The sequence below is a fragment of the Xiphias gladius genome, chromosome 12, assembly GCF_016859285.1.
Source record: "Xiphias gladius isolate SHS-SW01 ecotype Sanya breed wild chromosome 12, ASM1685928v1, whole genome shotgun sequence".
In the NCBI taxonomy this organism is placed as follows: Eukaryota; Metazoa; Chordata; class Actinopteri; order Istiophoriformes; family Xiphiidae; genus Xiphias; species Xiphias gladius.
In genome coordinates this window covers 2,733,242-2,752,697 of record NC_053411.1, presented here as the reverse complement: position 1 = coordinate 2,752,697, position 19,456 = coordinate 2,733,242, and the positions used below count along the sequence as shown (strand labels likewise).

General features: G+C 38.2%; 1 protein-coding gene across 5 annotated transcripts in view; it reads left to right on the top strand.

Moving 5' to 3' along the window:
- Positions 1–19,456, top strand: part of LOC120797123 (calcium/calmodulin-dependent protein kinase type II delta chain) — a 113,363-nt gene that overhangs the window by 81,380 nt on the left and 12,527 nt on the right. For 2 of the 5 annotated variants that reach the window (XM_040140430.1, XM_040140429.1), the window contains exons 8-14: positions 569–671; positions 2,072–2,155; positions 4,705–4,799; positions 6,026–6,148; positions 6,379–6,462; positions 6,713–6,755; positions 9,657–9,697. In XM_040140430.1, the coding sequence (XP_039996364.1) occupies positions 569–671; positions 2,072–2,155; positions 4,705–4,799; positions 6,026–6,148; positions 6,379–6,462; positions 6,713–6,755; positions 9,657–9,697 (573 nt within the window). Of the gene's footprint in view, positions 1–568; positions 672–2,071; positions 2,156–4,704; positions 4,800–6,025; positions 6,149–6,378; positions 6,463–6,712; positions 6,756–9,656; positions 9,698–16,386; positions 16,447–18,471; positions 18,517–19,456 lie in introns of all 5 variants that reach the window. The other 3 variants (XM_040140432.1, XM_040140431.1, XM_040140433.1) reach the window with 2 other exon arrangements.

The following is a 19,456-nucleotide window of genomic DNA, read 5'->3' as shown; positions in this document are numbered from 1 at the left end:
TCCTCTCCGAACCTTTACTGAGGCCTCGCCCCCCTTCTTCCTGCAGGGGTTTGGCATGAGTCACTGTCCGCCTCTCTCACCCAGTCCTCCTCTACCAGCCAGGCTTGCATGGCCCATTTGACCGCAGCCCGCCAACAGCTTGTTGAATGACATCCACTTGTGCTGCTTGGCTGAGGTCAGCCATGGCCCCTGACTAAACAAGAGTGTAATCAGGCTCAACATGAATCCGTGGTGACTTTTGTGTGTGTTGAGTCTCTTGTGTGTGTGGAGAGGCTGGCCTCTGACTCAGACATGTATCTGTTAGACTGGACAGCTGCCACACTTGGCCTCCAGCTCAGCTATTAGTCCTAACTGCTGATCACAGAAACAATCTGTGTGACATCATTCCTTAATGTTATTACTCTGAACTATAATAACCCTCCCTGTAGTTTATAAAGCCTCTAAGCTGCCTGTAACCAAAACACTAGAAAATCTTTCAGTCTCAGTCATGTTTATTTTCATTTTAAAACGATATCTCTATACCAGTGCAAGGCACTGAAAGTTTTTCACTGTGTCCCTTTTCTCCAAGCCAGAGAATTTGCTCCTAGCCAGCAAGTTGAAGGGGGCAGCGGTTAAACTGGCAGATTTTGGCCTGGCCATTGAAGTGCAAGGAGACCAGCAGGCATGGTTTGGTGAGTATACACAATTTTCACAAGAGGCTTTTCTTTTGATATTCAGTGGTCATTTTGGGATTCATATATTCAGTGTTCATTATTACTAAATTTGAATGAAATATGTATTTGGTGTGATAAGCTGTTGGCTTTTTATGTTTAACAGCTCTAGTTATAACTAGTTATAACTAGAGTTCTAGTTATAACTATAAAGAGTACAGTCTTGACCTGCTCTACATGAAAAGTGCCTTGAGATAACCTCTGTTATGATTTGGTGCTATGTAAATAAAATTGAATTGAATTGAACAGTTTACCCTACACTGTCCTGGGGTGGATTTTGCAGTTGGTTTGTTGCCATAATTGAAAAAAAAAAAAAAAATCAGTATCAATTAACTTTGTCTAATTCTAATTCAGGATCTGAATCAAGTTTGCATATTACTAGACAAGTTTTATGAATATGATATGTCAAAGTAGATGTTGTCAACAGTACAACTAGCCTATCATATTTTTGTTATGCTAACACTTTGACAAAGAGGTTTGATGAACTTGAAACTGGGTGTTTGATTGGCAGTGACAAAATACATTTTGGTAAACCTTTTTATGAAAAAATGTCCTGAATGTGCCTCCTAGACTTACGGTATTCATCATTTTGTTGCAAAAGTAGTATATAGTGAAGAAAAACCTGACTTTCTATATTCAAGCACCTTAAATTGTTTTCCTGCATCCTCTCTTGCTGATGCATGAATCCAATTTCATACATCTCTAAATGTTTAATTTTCTGTGCTCACCTGCCTCTCAGGAAGGGTCTCACTGAAATGATTAAAAAATTATGAAATGGAACAATTACATTTTTGTCCTAGTTTTTGATTTCTTTAAATGCCAAAATCAAGTGAAGATCCGCAGTTGTGCCATTTTATCATTCAGAGCCCAAGTAACCCACTGGTTACATCACACCTGTCTAAAGGGAGTAGGTGTGCCACTGCTCTTGGCTCTTATATCAAGTTTGGATTGGATGAATATAAGGCCTATTTCCCCCTTCCCTGTAGAACAGAAAAATAATTGGTCTATTCCCCCAGCTCCAGCCTCCATCTGGAACCAGTTCATATTGTGTTCTGACTTTACTACTAGTTGTACCACATCTTATTGCCCAAAGGGTCTGCTGGTACTTTGAGGCTTTTTTTTTTTTTTTTTTTTTTAAAGTAGGCTGTGTGTTGCTGGTTTTGAGCCAAACTACATACCCACAGAGGGATGTTTTCCTTTTGTGGACCTTATTAACTTCGGCTCATAAACTTCACTTTATGGGACTGCTGATCCTTAGCTACTGTAAAGTGTTTGGCTGTTAGGGGACAGCCCTAATAAGCTTTTGATAGACTTCAACATACAGGAGATGGTGAGGTTTAATGTTTGTGTGTGTGTTCCAGGTTTTGCTGGGACACCAGGGTACCTGTCTCCAGAAGTGCTGAGGAAAGATCCCTATGGCAAGCCAGTGGACATGTGGGCCTGTGGTAAGATTTTCTGCTAACCACTGCCTCATTTCAGGGAAACCCAATGGAGAGGTACTTATTATTAGTTGCACACAAATGTCATGGCCTGAAACAGCCAATCAGAGACCTTCCGTGGGGAGTATGAAAGGGATTGCCACTATTTCAAAAGGACACACTACACCAAGGACAGAGATACTCTGGTGGTACTGGTGAAATCATGATTTTTTTTTTTTTTTTTTTTTTTTTCCTCTGTTCCTTCATACCTGCTGATACCAAGTCAGATTTTATTTACTTGTCTTCCTAAATAATACAACTGCTCAGTGCACATTTACTTCGGTAAAACTAATAAACCAATTTGAGTATTTTTGAGAGCTGAAAAGCTCTGCATTAAGAAAACTATTACAGCTTTAGTTTGGTGGTTTCCTGTAATATTTAGTTGTTCCATAGTACTTCCTTTATGTCAGTAGGAACCTTGTCATCCAAATTTAACAGAATTTCCAGTAACAGCTAATGTGTGTTTCCTTCCACTACTGTTAGGGGAATGTTAGGACTTGGGCACATGAGATAAACAGTTGGTAGAGCTAATTCACCACCTAAGTGCCATTAAACCATTATTGAAGAAGAGGACACAATGAAATAACGTAATTAGAAGAGCTCCAGTCAAACCTCAAACAGAGGAAAGCAATGTAAAAAGATATGACGGTAAATATGGCCTTTCTAGTAGTTTCATGTATTAATCATTGGAGCAGAAGCTTCAGTGGACGTTTAAATCACACGCTTCATGTATGTCATCATTTATTTATTAGTCTTTTTCCATTGTGCTTTCCACATCAGCTGAGTGTAAAAATGTTTTTGCGATATTTGAAGTTTATTTTGGAATTACGGCATTTACGCTCAGGGTTTTTGTTTTTGTTTTTTTAACACACAAATTTAAAAAGTGCATGAAAACAGGTGGATGGAAATGCACCTATCTGTTGTGACACGGAAGATCTCCAAGAGGATAGATAAACGGTAATTTGCCCAGAGACAGTTCCAGCATGTACGGGAACAAATAGCACCCATGTTCATGTTTTGCATTTCTGTTTAAATTGAGATCATCAAATGAGTAAGTAATAACAACATGGATTTAGAAGTGTTGGTTGGCCTTTTTGGAACTTACAGAACCAGAGCCAGACTAGCTTTTAATTAAAAAAATAACTCACGTGTTCCGTTTCAGCAAGCACCTTACCTTTATCTACAGTTTTTACACCTGTGGTGTCAAATTCAAATAGTTAATGAATTTTCCATACAGCAGTGTAAGACATGGCCAGTTGTGCCTATACGCTTTTGAATTTGCATTTGGACAGATCACCACAGATTGTATATTTAATCTTGTCTCCATATTCCAACAGTAGTTGAATGTCGCATAAAGAGTGCCAGCCCTAAAGTCTGGATGTCATTTCATTTTCTTAACTTAAATGGAAATATTGAGTATTGATAAAGTATAAATTGGTATGTTAGTTTTACAAGCAGTCATGGAACGTCTAATACACCTATATTCAAACTACGACACCTGGTTACAAAATGATACTCAGTTAATGTACTTGTAATGTCTTTTCAAATGACTTTCAAACTCAGATTTTAGATTAATATCTCATTCAGTACTTCCTGCTGTGGTGTGTGTGTGTGTGTGTGTGTGTGTGTGTGTGTGTGTGTGTGTGTGTGTGTGTGTGTGTGTGTGTGTGTGTGTGTGTGTGTGTGTGTGTGTGTGTGTGTGTGTGTGTGTGTGTTAAGGTCATAGGCTACTTTTGGAGAGAAATTAAAGGCCAGATAACTGGGAGACGGCTTGTCCAATAGGGGACAAAAGCCATGTCCCCAATCGGGAAAAAGCTGATCTTTTTGGTCAGTGGTTATGGTTAAGGAAAGTCTCCAGGAAGTGAAGTCTATGTAATGTCCTCAAAAGTGACGAAGGTCAGCGTGTGTGTGTGTGTGTGTGTGTGTGTGTGTGTGTGTGTGTGTGTGTGTGTGTGTGTGTGTGTGTGTGTTGGTGAGCGTGCGCTGCTCTCTAGTTCCTGTACCACAGAGGAGTACAGAGCGCTCCAACCTCTTGAATTAATTATTGCTGATGCTAATTACACACATCTCTGATGGGCTGGGCCACCCGGGCCTGAGATGTCAAACATACACACACTGTCTAAAAACACAGTTGTGTGTCTTTCTACACACCTTCGCTGACTCACTGAGTCCACAGAAACAATGGCTGGTGTGTTGTGTTTGTGGTCAGACCGTCTCATTGTCAGATACAGGGCCTTTCATCTTTTCCTGGCAGGCAGCCAGCCAATCGAAACCCACCATCCCTGGTAACACCAGCAAATTCTCAGGCACTTGGTTTGTGTCTGTTACCACAGTCTATTTAGACATCATATATTTGTCTTTATTTCTCTTTCTTTATTCCTCACTTTATAGACTGTTGGTACAAAGTTAAGGTTTTGATAATTGGGTCATTAAATATGTTTGTTCTTGGAGTGTCTACTTTAAAATGTATTATTGTCAAGTTTAAGTGTGACTGTAAGATGTGTGTGTGTGTGCAGGGGTGATCCTCTACATTCTCCTGGTGGGATATCCACCATTTTGGGATGAAGACCAGCACAGACTCTACCAGCAGATTAAAGCTGGAGCTTATGATGTGAGTTTTACAGTAACAGTCTCTCTCTCATTATATATTATTGAATAAAACATAATACAGTTTCAGTAGGAAAAAAGATAAATACAAGAATCACAACAAGTCAAATATCTTAAACAGTACAAGATAAAGAATATAGATGAAATAATTTTATTTTCAGTGTTTAAGTATTTTTGCACATAACCAACACAGTACCCTAAAACTAGATAACAGAAATAAAGCAGGTGTGACAGGTCAAAAAGCATCGAGGTTTACCTTGGCTTCTTATTAACAAGGGTTTTAGAAACCGAGTGCTTCTGTATAGCTGCATTTCAGAGCCAAGTTAGGCTGATTTGATGTTATCCTGATGGTCTTTTGTATTGATAAGAGGGTCTTAAGTTAGTGAGTCTGAGGACAAGCTGACAAAAGGGACAAGTTTTCTTCCTGACATTTTAAAGCTAGGTAGTGAAGGGAAGTCTCTCTTTATTTCTGACATCCTCTAAGTTGTCTTAATCAGTGATTTTTTTGTTTTTAAACTACAACACTGTATTTAGCCTCTGCATTTATATACTGTATCTCTATAGAACGTGATGGCAAGAGGATGAATGTACAATTCATTTATGAAGTGTTGTGTTGTCATATGCAGATTTGATTGATGAAATTGGTGTAAAGCGCTGGGAACCAGCAACTCTGTTTACATGAACATGTATAACAGTTAAAAAAAAAAACTTTTTCCATCAGTGTGTGATTGCACCAAAGACACATTGGGGATGTGATACCTTGTCACAAACACACACACAACTTGTTTGAAAATGTTTGATATCAATGCCAATACAATATGTGAATTTTGGAACTGATATCAAAACTACTTATTCTGGTAGCTTAAAGGTACCCTATGGAGTTTTTGACCACTATTACTTTTGTCAGACCTCAAGTGGGTTGGCACTCAAAAGCTTTTGAGGGTCAATACCTGGCCCTAGCCCTGAGTACTTTAAAATGGTTGTTGGATGTTAAAGAAAGACACCTGCACTAGCCTTTATAAGAGAAAGAAAACACCTCTTAATTGTTTCAGTCCAAGTGAATGAGTTGAAACAGTGTGTATGTTAGTCAACATAAAGAATGGTAGAACTTGATGTACATTAATCTTACTAAATCATATGTAGACATAACACAGGAATGAGATGCATATTAACACTGTAAATGGTTGGTGGGACATTATAAATGTTTCTGTGACATCTTTCTTCAAACAGTTCCCTTCCCCGGAGTGGGACACAGTGACTCCAGAGGCAAAAGACCTGATCAACAAGATGCTGACCATTAATCCAGCCAAGAGAGTCACTGCCACAGACGCCCTCAAACACCCCTGGATCTGCGTATGTCTCAGACACCCACTCGCATACACTCATAGTTGAGATCCAGGATGTCCTATAGGACGTGCTCATTTCACATCCACTTTTTTGCAATCAACACTGAATCAAGGCACTCTGCTTCTAACAAAAAACTGCTAGTGAACACACCTTTTACTCAATAGTTTTTGATGCAGCTCACACATTGTACTTCACATGAGTTCAGCTAACACCAAACACCATCTTTGTGTTTACAGCAACGCTCCACTGTGGCGTCCATGATGCACAGACAGGAGACTGTGGAGTGCCTGAAGAAATTCAACGCTAGAAGAAAACTCAAGGTAAGTCGTACAGGTGCTACTTTACAAAATGGGTCAATCCCTGTTTTTTTCCCTAGGACAGAATACTTCAATTGCTGCATTATTGAAGAAGTTAAGAGATTAACTCTTATTTTCCTAAACCCTGGTCCAACGTAGCTGATAAAGGCTCCAAAAATCTGTCCAACCCAGGCACCAGAATGTCTAATTATTAACCTTTCAGCTTGTGTAAACATAGTACTCTGTTTTTCTGTGTCAATTTCTCTCTCCATAGGGTGCTATCCTGACTACTATGCTTGCCACTCGTAACTTCTCAGGTAGGACTGAACCAGTTATAATGACAAGTGACAGCTAATGGTCACATTTCTTACCGGCCCTGCTTCAACTATTGACCTGTTACAAGACAGTCCCACATGCTGTGCTTTTCGAAAAAAAGACCGTGACTGATGAGTTTTTTTCCTTGACGCCTCTTTAACTCTGTCTTTATTATATATTTACTTATTGTTTAAGATGCTGTTCTTTTAAGTGCAGCAGTTTTTCAAATGTCCTGGCCTTTAGAACCCATTAAGCTCCATCTGTCCTATCTTATCAGTTGGTATTACTAGAGACTGAATGACCAGATAGATCGATAAAGTGCCATCTTCAGGCCCCTTTAAAGGGCAAAACATTCCAACTGAGTCTAACAGTTGTTTTTCTTTATTGTTTCTCTACTGACTGTTTCTCTTTATGAAAAATGTCAGGCAAGCTTATATTTTTTCATTCATGTTCATTTTATTTATTGTTATCTCTAAACTGTCAGTTTCTAGTCTTAAATCAATATTAGTGCTTAGTATCAGTGTAAACATGCCCTTAGTGTTTACTTTTGTCTTTCTTCCTTCCCCCTCTTGTGTGGTAACTCATGTGTAAGGTAAGAGTCCTTGGTGTAGATGACACTTTTTCCACAGTGTCAAACTACACAGGTTTGGTTCTGAGGCATGTCATATCTACTAAAAGCACCAGTATAGGGCTTTCAGCTGACAGAGTGCATCCATTGGTGGCCATATTGGAGGAAAAGGGCTTCAGCCATCAAGAACTGAGAACATTTCTTATTGTCAAACACTAACATTTCTGATTTGCAACATGATCAGCAACTATTGCTACATTAACATCTGCAATGGTTTTTATGAATATGGATCCAAGTCTTTACATTTTATGAATATAGGCCAGATATTTTCATATTTCAATTTACAGAACATAACAGACCTCAAAACTTGCAATTTAATACTTTTGAAAAAAATTAATTGTTATAGGTATATGTATAGATTTATATGTACAGGTATTTACTTGCATAATATATGTTACGTAAAATTTGGATAGTAATCACTCATGTATATGTAATTAATGACTATGGACCCGAGATTTACATATTTCAATTGAATTTTTTACATACATAGTAAATATATATATGTAATTTTTCAACATAGAACTAAGATTGACACCTTTCAAGTGATAGTGAAAACGTGTTATCCTCAAACAGTGCAATTCAGTATTTAATTTGTAATATGTGTACATACATTCTGTGCACACCTGTATAACTTACTATATAGTTGTTATCGTGTACATCTGTATAATGTTATATTGTAATGTTATAGGTATAGACTACTTGTATAAATGTAGGCCCAGATCTATATATCTACATACTACATACTCAAGATTTTTTATATTTCAGGTAATAGATAAAAAACACAACAATCACAAATTACAAATAAACACACAGTTTACACAGTAAATTATTACCCGGGTATATATATTATTACACAAGTGTTTTATTTATACATTTGTATGATCATTTGGATGATAATTTATCTGTATATAATACATTTTATATAGTAATTTTGTTATATGTATAGACTACTGCTACATTAAACCTGGCAACATGTTTTATTAGGCCCAAACTATATATTTTATTAATTTCTTGCCATAAAAGTTACATATTTGGATTGATAGAAAAAAAAACATAACCATCACCACTCACAATGTTCTTAGATGTTAAGATTTAATTAGAATAATTTAGCTCCATAAATTATGTCATGCATATAAAATGTGATTCTTACTGATCTGTTAAAACTTGATGATGTGGTAATGCAGAGGCTTAAATAAGGATCTTTGTTCGTTGCTGTGAATTCCTTGTAATTCTTCTGTAAATCTAAGTCAGTTTTTCAGTTACTGAGATTTACAAAAACCAACGGTAATCGAACTGGTTGATCACATTTACCATGTACCAGGAAATCCTCCTGAGATCACTCTTGTGCCATTTTTTTCTGGCAGTGAACACCTATCTCCTTAAAGGGTCTAGCATTTGAACATTCCTAACTTTGGCGAACCCAAAAAGACACAAATAAAAACACATGCTGGTTTTGATTCATGGCTATGGCTAAAGAAAACAGTTTAGAAACACCTCCACCTAATGAGATCATTTTGTTTGAGCTCTACAGCTCAGATATTACAGTACCATATACTGTACCTATACCTTTTAACATTTTCCTCCAGTATGGCTGCGAATAGATCCTTGATGTCACTGAAAAGCCGCTATCAGTTAATAAACATGCACATGTCTATGGTTTGAAAAATCACTCCTGCCAATAAAAACCCTCACTGTCATAGAAGATGCACACAACTGTGACACCCCTGTTCTGCTTTTCCTGCCACTAAGAATCATCTTCTCTGTGTCTCTGACTGTCCTTGCATGTTGACTGGAAAGTTGGTGGTCATTCATTGGCCAACAAACCTGAGGAAACAATCACCTCTCACATGATCTCAGCTCACTCTTTCTTCTTCAATTCATAGGTTTTTATGTAGTGTGTATGAGATAAAACACAAGTTCTTGAGTGAAAGTGCGCAGAGAAAGAAAGAGAAGCTAAAGAGCTCTGTTTCCTGGACACTGATGTGCTGACTGCTCAGCGCTGCTACCAGTGTCTCCTATAATGTTGTCAGAGGAATCTAATTGCATGTTACAGACTAATGATTCAGTAAGTTTTATGTCATCTCCTTGCTTAATTTGCATTTTTCTCTTCTAACTCCAATTCTAACAGGGCCCACTTCGAGGTTGCTAGTAATTGGCCAGCCTTGAATAGACATTAGTGCATGTGTGTGTGTGTGTGCGTGCGCGTGTGTACGTGTGTAAGTTGTCATTCCAGCTGGCCACTGATTTCCTTCCATTGTTCTCTTTTTCTCAACAGCAGCCAAGAGCCTGCTGAACAAAAAACCGGATGGTGTCAAAGTAAGTTCAGCTTCCATTTCACTTCTTCACTGCTTTCATTTCTTGTACAAAAAGCTTAGATGTCCTGTACTGTTGTTCTATATACTATGGTATGGTATTATCCCCCTGCGCCTCAGGAGGTTTGGCTTTATTTTAAGTGTTTAAGTTCCTCGAATGCTATAGCATTTTCAGTGAACCAAAGCAATGCTACTGCCTTGGTTAAAAATAAAAGCATGAGTTGCATCAGGGAAATTAGTCTTTCCAAAGTGGGTATGACGTACAGTATTTTCCAATAATGATCCCCCTCTGCATTGTCAATCTTTGTTAGAGAAGGAGGAGCATCTGTTGTCTGAGCTGAGGAAAATGTTGGAAACTAATAAGTGATGATTAAATTATGATTCAAGGGTGGGAGATGGGTTTCATTTCTCTGTCATTCTCCAATTAGCTGCCAGAAGATGAAACTCCTCTATTGACACCATCAAGGAGAGTGTGTGTGTGTGTGTGTGTGTGTGTGTGTGTGTGTGTGTGTGTGTGTGTGTGTGTGTGTGTGTGTGTGTGTGTGTGTGTGTGTACATGTTTTCTGTAGTTGTGTGGACAAGTTTTGGTTTGTAACCATTGTTGTGAGGACATTTTGGTCGATCCTCACAACTTCAAAGGGCCGTTTGAGGGTTAAGACTTGATTTTAGGGTTCAGGTTAGAAATAGGCTTAGGCTGGGGTTAGGCATTTATTTGTGAAGGTTAAGTTAAGGGGCTAGGAAATGCATTACGTCAATGAATGTCCTCACAACTAACTAAGACTATGTGTGTGTGTGTGTGTGTGTGTGTGCGCGCGCGTGCACTCCTCCGCTTTCCACCCTCTACCTCTAAATCTGTCATTCAATTTCACCCTTGTTTAGGATGTTGATTAGCAAGACATTCTCTCTCCCTCTTTCCCCCAACCCTATCATCTCGAGTTTTTTCCTTAAAGGGTTAGTTCACTCAACACACAAAAAAAGTCTCACTAACCGTAGTGGTCCCTAATAATGTGAACATATTCAGTTTTATGGTAGAGTTTTTGAAAAATATGAGCCTGTGAAAATCCTGCCACTAACCTGTTATGATAGAGGTGAGTGGTAGTTTGTTTTTGGTGACTAAAGCTCTGAACACTCAACAGCAACATAGGTTTCCAGAAACAATTATCTGGTTGCAATAGATTAATCCACAGTCCTCAGTGTGGACAGTTTTTATTGGGACTATTTGTGCTGTAGAAAACAGTATCAAATATCTGATCAAAGCAGATTTAATTTATGTGATTTAAAGGTAGAGTAAGCAATTCTAATCTAATACATTTTTTGTCAAATTCGATGAATATGTCCTCATGGTCCACTAGCTGTCTGTTTGTGTGCTGAAAAAAAGCCAGTGTTCCGATAATTCCAGCCAATCAGCACCTAGGGACGATCATTCTCATGCACAGGAGGGCGAATGGGATAAAAGGGGGCAGTGGGAGCAAGAGAGACAGTAATTCCTGCACATGTTAAGTGCTGTGTAACAGAGGAAGAGAGACAGCCGATTAACAGCCTAAAAGGGGAAGGTCTGAGGAACATTAATTGAAAAAGAAGGGCTACGATCAGGCGAGTGGGAAGACGTATTAACTTGAAGCTTTCCAGGGGTGGAGCCTGCACGGTTGAACTGGGAAAGAAATTCAACCCCGGACTTATCTGCTGGGAGCAGCACACACCCTGAATGACAAGCGCACAGAGGATGCTAGTAAATAGACTGATGGGCTGGTAAAAACTTTAAAGCTTTATGGATTTTGTAAAGGTCCACCCGCCCATGGGTATTTGTCCTAGTAGTCCGGATGGCCAGTCCAACTATGGTGGAGAGATCTCCGAGAGTTGAAAGGCATGAAGACGGATGCGGACGTTGCTCTGTTTCTGCTTAACAGATGTGTCAAACGTAGTTTTGCTATGTGTCACAGAGCCAATGGTTCAGTATTGTTTTCGTCCTGTTTGCTGTTGTATGTGACAGCTAATCCCAAATGGTTAGTTAGCAAGCAGGTACTGGTGTCACATTTGTTTGTCCCATAACGTTAAATCACTTGCCCATGGACATGAAGACTGAAGGTGGGGGTGTATTTGTTTGGCCGTTGAATTCAAATATCAAAAGTCTTTCTCCAGAATCACTTACTCCGTCTTTAAGGACACATCATCTGCACATTTATTGAGCTTAAAGTATGTAAATGTACTTAGGTATCACATAATACAAAGTAACAATGGGGACAAGAAAGGGAGAGAAATTGAGAAATGCTAATACCCCTTAAGATTACATGAGGTTATTTAAAGCTGCTTTCAGTAATCATTGGCCACTGGGGGGGCAGAACTTCAGAACAAGCTGACAGACAAACAGCCTTGAAGTTGTTCTGTTAGCATGCTTGGCTACCAGTCTACCTACTCATCCAGCTACGTTAGCATTCATTGTAAGTCATGTTTCTCTCCATCTGATAAATTTAACTCCAATATTCACACTCCTTTCAGCTCTGTTTTGGTCTCCAGCAACTCCTTTAAAAATATCTGGCTCTTTAGCTGCTAAATGTTCCACTATGTTCACCAGCTGGTCTCTAACTGTGTCCATTTGACTTTTTGCTGCTGAGCAGGTAGTATACTGTGGGTTTATCAGAGCTTTTTGACAAAAGAAGCAAAGGTGGAAGCAAAGTTGATGAGAGTGGTGAGATTTTACTTTTCAGTCAGTATGTTGTGAAACCAAAACAATGAGCTAAAAAGCTCAGTAGAGCTGCAAAATAATTTTCTGAATTATTCTGATTTTTCTTGGACTGCCTCTCTTTCAAAGTTTCATGTTGATTTTATTTCCGGTTCTTAGGTATTTCCAGTTGTAACACATTTCCTTTTTATTCAAGCCTGTCTGAATGACTAATGTGTTTTTCTTTTTCTGTTGATGAGTTCCTGTTGTTGGCAGTCTTTTTGTTTTTTTTGTAATTTCAGTCATGCTAATTACTGTTCACCAAATCACTGTTACTGCTTTCAAATGTGTCTGTTTATTAACTGAATTTGGGGTTAATCATTACTTTATGTTATCAACTAGCAATAAAAATGCTAAAGTGATTTTTCAGTCCACTATTGATCACCTATTTAATGGAATTATGTGGGCTTATCTGATACAGTCTGTCATTTTGTTCATCTTCTTATAGCATATGAGCCTCTGCAAAAGTCACTTTGTCTGCATTTTTCTGGGTTGTCTAAATACCTTATTTGAATGGAAAATAAGGTTTGGAAATATGGAAATATGCATGCGAGTGTGTGTGTGTGTGTGTGTGTGTGTGTGTGTGTGTGTGTGTGTGTGTATCTGTCTGTGTAAGTGTGGGTTGTACGGTCAGACATAGGTTAATTTTCTATCTTGTTGTGTTGTGGCTGCTCAATGTAGAAAAGGAGGACGGACAGTACAGAACATTTGAGGGTAGGCCTGAGCTTGCTCCTGCTTGTTAGCAAGACACGTACCGTTGGTAGTTAACAGAAGAAAACCCCCTGTATTTAAATTCTACCACAATGCTGTATAATGCTAAAAGCTGGGGAGGCACTGCATGACTGAACGGACAGTGAAAACATCCCACACCTATTTAGTATGGAGAGAAGTTCCTCTTACCCTGAAAGCTCCTCTTTCAAGGTATCGCATTAATAATTAAAAAGTTTAAAACCTTTTTTCAGTGACAGGTCAAAATTTTCTGATTGGAGTGGGATCTGGTTTGGGGGGAGGGTGTTGGCTAGGATTCATGATTTATGCAATTTTTTATTTATTTATTTATTTAAACCCTTGCTACAACCCTGGATCGGATATTGTTAAAGAGCAACAATCATATTAGTTGGCCAGCTAGCTGTCACTCTGCACACACAGATGTTGAGCTGATCAGCTGATAGTCTGTGAGATGGGACAATGAATGACAAGTGGTCTGAGGTCAGTCTTAAAATTAAACTTTTACCAAAGTCAGAAGCAATGACATCAGTCCCTCCTTTTGTCAAAGGTATTTAATCATTATGAATTTAAGGCATTTACTTACTTAAAAGAACATATTCTTAAAATAACTTCTAGTGCAGCATCTATATCAATCTCAGCATCCATTAACAGTTTTAACAAAGAGTGATGCATATTGATGCTTTGTCATTGGGTCTTTTATTGGGTATACCAATGGTATGCCTTTACCCACAAAGTATAGGCTTACTGGTCTGAATGGCATCTTATTATAAATAACCAGTGCAGGAGCTCAGTTATAGTTATAGTTATAAATAGTTTCTTAAGTTAAGAGTCATATAGTGTGTCCCCAGGCTTATAACAACCATTAGAGATATTAAAGGCTCTAGATTTCTTTTTTTCAGGATTGAAACTTTTTTCAGCATAGTACAAAATAGACAATATCAAAATCTGACCCTTCTCCTTGTACCTTCTGTTCAGGAGTAAAATAGAACTATAGTGGTCATCTTGTTATAGTAATACAGGTAAAACAGTGCTAACGCTTTACAATCATAGCATACTCCTAGTAGATTTTTAGCACATCTGATTGAAGCCACTGATTCATTTCCTTTTCCTCTGTTGACTGGTGTTAACTGGCATGCATTTGTAACTGACCATGTCTATGTGCACACTTTACAAGTCTAGGTTTGTGAAATGGACTGGAGGTTACATAGTGTTTTCAATGGCTACACAATGTCCTGACCTCCAGCTCACACCCCAGTGAGGGCTTTACTCCAGGATGGACCTCTTCAGATTTTCCAACAACACATGTACCCACTCAAGAAAACCAATGTGAAGAATTTTACAGTGCGCCATGACTCACTCAGCTATTGACAAAAACTTCTAGACTTCATCTAGAAGAACGACAATATATCGACACTTAAGTTTATCAGTTATTAGCTGTATCTTTTCTCCAGAGGTGAACAAAAAAAAAAGGAGCAGGAGTTCCCACAGCTTACTAACACGTTTTGAGTTAGTCGACATTTGCACAAACTGTAAAAAAGAAAAATGGGTTTCCATACCATGGTTACTTTCCAGAACAAAGCATAATTATGTTACAATGTGCTGTTCTGGCCTAAATATAGAACAGCACATTGTAACAGTACATCTCTCTCTTTCTCTTTTGTTGTACTTAATGTGTATATGTTCTGTTTCAGTTTGTATTTGTTTGTCTAAATTATAATGAATAAACTGTAAATTAAAAAAAAAAAAACATAACAAACAAGTAACACAGTAACAATCTGTAAATATATTTCAGTCTGTTTGTTTTAAATTAAGCTGTTTGACCTGCTTAATTCTATAGGCAGTATGTATGATAACCTATAGCCTACTAGTATTTCACATAATATTTCTACCATCTTAAACTGTAGCATTAACCCGTGAATTGGCGTCTTCACCGACTATGTTCAACTTTCTCATAAGCAGCAGTGACGCAGATAGCATTAGCAGCAGAAACAAAAGAGAGAGAGACTGTTGAATGCCTAATGACTTACTGTAGGTCTTGTCTATGAATTTGACAAAAGTGTGATGGCAATCAGTTCACCACTTTGGTCCAGTCAGAAATCTCTATAAATATGGATGGATTCCCATTTAATTTAGTACAGACTTTTGATCACAAAGGTTGAATCCTAACTTTTTCTGTGACTCTACAGCTTTTCATTTGAGCTCATTAAAATTTTCATTTATCACGTGAAACATCAACACTTCCACTTCCAAATACCTCCACAACTAATGACATTCCCATCAGCCTCAGGTGTAGTTTGTGTTTAGTGTATATTAGCTAATGCTAGCATGCTAACATGCTAAACTAAGATGGAAAATATGGTAAACATTACTTTTTATAAATCAGCATTTAGTATTGTCATTATGAGCATGTCAGCATATTGATGTTATTAATTAGCTGAAAGCACCACTGTGCCAAGGCTTCACGGCGCTACTAGCATGGCTTTACAGTAGATTCTTAGTCTTATCAAAGTGTAATATCTGAGACAAATATATTCAGGCCATATGGCATGTAATCCCCTGAAACGTTACATCATGGATCCTCTGCTAGTTCATAAACCCACAAGATCAAATGAGAAATTCAGTGTAATTTCATGTGCCACAATAGAGAAGCAGACATTAAGCATCAGTATCTTGGGAAATACCGTATTATCTCAGGTGCCTTATCCAGGTCTCACAGACATAAGAAGCGTCATCAGAGTCAGCAGGATATGGCAACTAGACAACAGAATAACATACTTGGATTTTACTGTGTTACATGCAATAAGCAGCACTCAGTAGAGAAGTCAGTGCAGAGTTTTATCTAATTCATTATTCTTCTACAGAGTAAATGGGTCACTTTTTTCACTCCAGACTGTCTGTCTGCCAGTCTCCATCTAATTCTGTAAGCAGACAGGCCTCTGATAAGAATGCTCCAACTTGATTTATTAACTCGTCCCTTTATAAAGTGTGGTGAATTTTTTTTTTTTTTGGTAAACCATTGAGTGTGAGTAAAGGTGGTTTATTTGCTTACCCTGTTGAAACTAAAAAATGCTGAAGTTTTCTGTGATGGATGTATCATAGAGATTTGACTCCCTGACAGGCACCCGTGTGCACAGTGTTCCACTTTTCCCTCTACAGCAGCTACTTGTGTTAGTGTTTGGACACTAAGCCTTGTCACTTCTGCCCTGTCCCGTCTGTCTACCTGTCTGTCCACTCTGTCCCTCCAGATCAACAACAAGGCCAATGTGGTCACCAGCCCCAAAGAGCCTGTCCCCACTCCTTCTCTGGTACACTGTCTGCCTGCCTTGCTGCCTGTGTGTTTGCATGACTGTCTGTCTGGCTGACTATCCATCTGTCCATACTTGCAGTGAGATCTGTCCTGATTACACAGCTCTGTTGAATTCCACACCTTTCTCACTTTATTGTTGATGGTGATTGTATTTTTCCCCCAATAAAGCTTAAGAACCACAGTTGTCTTCAGTGGATGTATAACATGAGCTGTCTACAGGCACTTCTGGTTTGCTTTATTGCATTGCCACATTGCTGTACATGGGCTTCTCCTTTGTTGTTGATGATGCCTGTAATGGCAATACTGGGGCCATTGCATGTCAGCTGTGGCTAATATACTGTTGCCACAGGTCAAGCCTTTGTTGTCAACTAAACTGGAGACAACACTGGCTTGTTATTGGGCTGAGACTTGTAGAGGTCCAAAGTTGGAGGAGCCACTTGTTTTTGAAGTATTTTGTACTGTTGTAAATATCCATTTCAAAATTTCTAATAATAAACTCAATAACTCAGAATTTGAAGGTGAATTGAATAGATTTCTACAAAGCATAATCTGTTGCTTGCACTCACTGTTAGCACAGCATGTCACAGAAATTAAGCTTAGCGTCTAGATGTTTCGCATTATTGGAAATTCTTTGAATAGTTTTGTTTTTGTTTGTACAAAAGATAAAACAAAAATGATGCCAACTTCATTAGTGTGTGTTAAGTACATAGCTGTAGCTGGAGATGATTAGCCTATCTTAGCATAAAGACTAGAAGCAGGGAGAAAGTTTAAAAAAAAAAATAAATAAATTCCTGGTAACACATTTACAGCCCAGTAATTGACATTATATTTTGTTTCTTTAGTCCATACACAAATGGAAATGTAAAGTTGTCAAAGGGAGTTAGCCAGGTTTGGTACCATTTGTGAGGCTATCACAAAAGTTTCTGGGTTGATGGATAAACTGTAGTTTGTCAAGACTTTCTGTTTGTGTACAGATTGAACAAAGGAGATAAAGTAGATTAATTGGTGAGCTGACACAGACATGAGTTTGATATCAATTTTCTCCTCTCACTGTTGGAAAAAAAAGCAAATAAGTGCATGTCCCAAAATGTTGATGAACTTTTCCTTCAAACATTTAGGTCTGTACCACTGATTCACCCAACAGGGTTCCATACCTATCTAAACCTAGGAAATGCCTATCAGCTAAACAGTACAGTACAACACAAAGCAATAATCATTGTTTACGCAGGAAATGATCAAGACCTTTACTTCTGGAACCCTGGTCCTGGGACTGTGCGCTTCTGTCAGAAAACATGACCATCACTGAGACAGTTCATCTGCAAAACAACCAGCCTTATTCTTAAGGGGCTTTAGTCAATAGATGTCATGTTACACATGTCATCTAGGACACAGTGATACAGCACCAGTGTACAGCAAACAGTTTTGCAATAGCAAGTACTGTACTTGTGAGTGGTAAATTCATCCTGACAACGTGCTTCTGTTACCTTTCGGATTTCTTTAAACTTTTTAGAGTTGTATAGATTTTCGTTTGATGTAACTGTAAAGTTGTATATAATTGGTCAAATATCTGCCTTACATCAAAACCTTTCCTGGTTGTTTTTAGCTTTAGAAAAAATGTTTTTATTCTATTGCTGTTTGCCAGAAAAGGCAATTATGAAGTCTATTAGCATGGTCTCTGTGTTTGATGTAGGTTTATTGTCATCTTGTCAGTGCTTGGTAAAAATTGATCATCGGTGGTGAAAGACTTGATATTCTTTACTCGATGTTCAGGGACTTGTCACAACTTATAACATCCCATCTGTCTGTAACAGTCTTGCAGTATGCTGTAGTGATTCTGTTTTTAGTACCAAATCAGTACCCCCCCCCCCCCCCCCATGGCAAATATGTCAGTTTCCCGTACTTCCTTTACCACTTTTATTTTTTTCTTTTTCTTTCTTGCAAAACACTGTGTCAAACTTTCTTCCTAACTAACTTTTTTTTTCTGCACGGACCTCTCTTTATACTGTTCGCCCTCTCAAATCAGGAGCCTCAAACCACTGTTATCCACAACCCAGCTGACGGAAACAAGGTATATGGCTGATCAGATACTATTCTGAGGCTGTAGTTTGCTGCTGACATGTGCGCCATTTAGAGTAGATCCTTAATTTTGCTTCTAAAATGTTTGTGTGCCAGTGGATGTTCTTGACACTCTACATGTCAAATGAAAAAGCAAGGGACTATGGATTCTGTCAAATATTGCATGCTGTTATTAACTGTTGCACGTTATTCTTTAGCTAAATTTTGGTCATCTATTTTTACAGTTTGTTGTATTGCTTACTATTCTGGATATCTATACGACTGTCATGCAAGATCTTCAGATATTTCAGAAACAAAAGAGTGAGTGTGATCTTGTGCTGTCATTGTCATTATAACATCATAGTCAGTTGTACAATTGTGTGACAAAGGGATTATGCATGCTGCTGGAACATAACAAAGACCGTGTAATACTGTGGATACCAAAGCTGTTCCAAGCCAAATCCTTAACAGAATAGCCCCAAGTCCATCTACTGTGTCTACGTGATTTGCTTGTGCAGATGTGTGGAACTACATTATAATGTATAATCCTTAAGAAGGAAAATTTATGCATGCTTGTATTTTTTTTTCTTTGTGCAGTGACATGATGGTGTTGTAGCTCATAATGTAGTATAATGTGCTTTTTGTGCATAGAGTGTTGTACAATCATACATGAGAACTGTGCAGCTGTTTGCTTAATTCACCACTTTTACCAAAATTCAGTTTGTTTTTTTGTTTTGTGCGTGCGTGCGTTTTTTTTTTTTGTTGAATCAGATATTTGTTCATCCACAAGGAACATTGTACAAGTAATGTGTCATGCAACACAAGATATCAATTTGTCATCATTACTGTCAACACTGTACAATGTTCTCTCTAAAGATTTTTTAACTCCATTACATTCAATGAAAGTATAGTGGTTCAAACCCAAATTGGCTATTTGGCTTTTCATCAGGTAC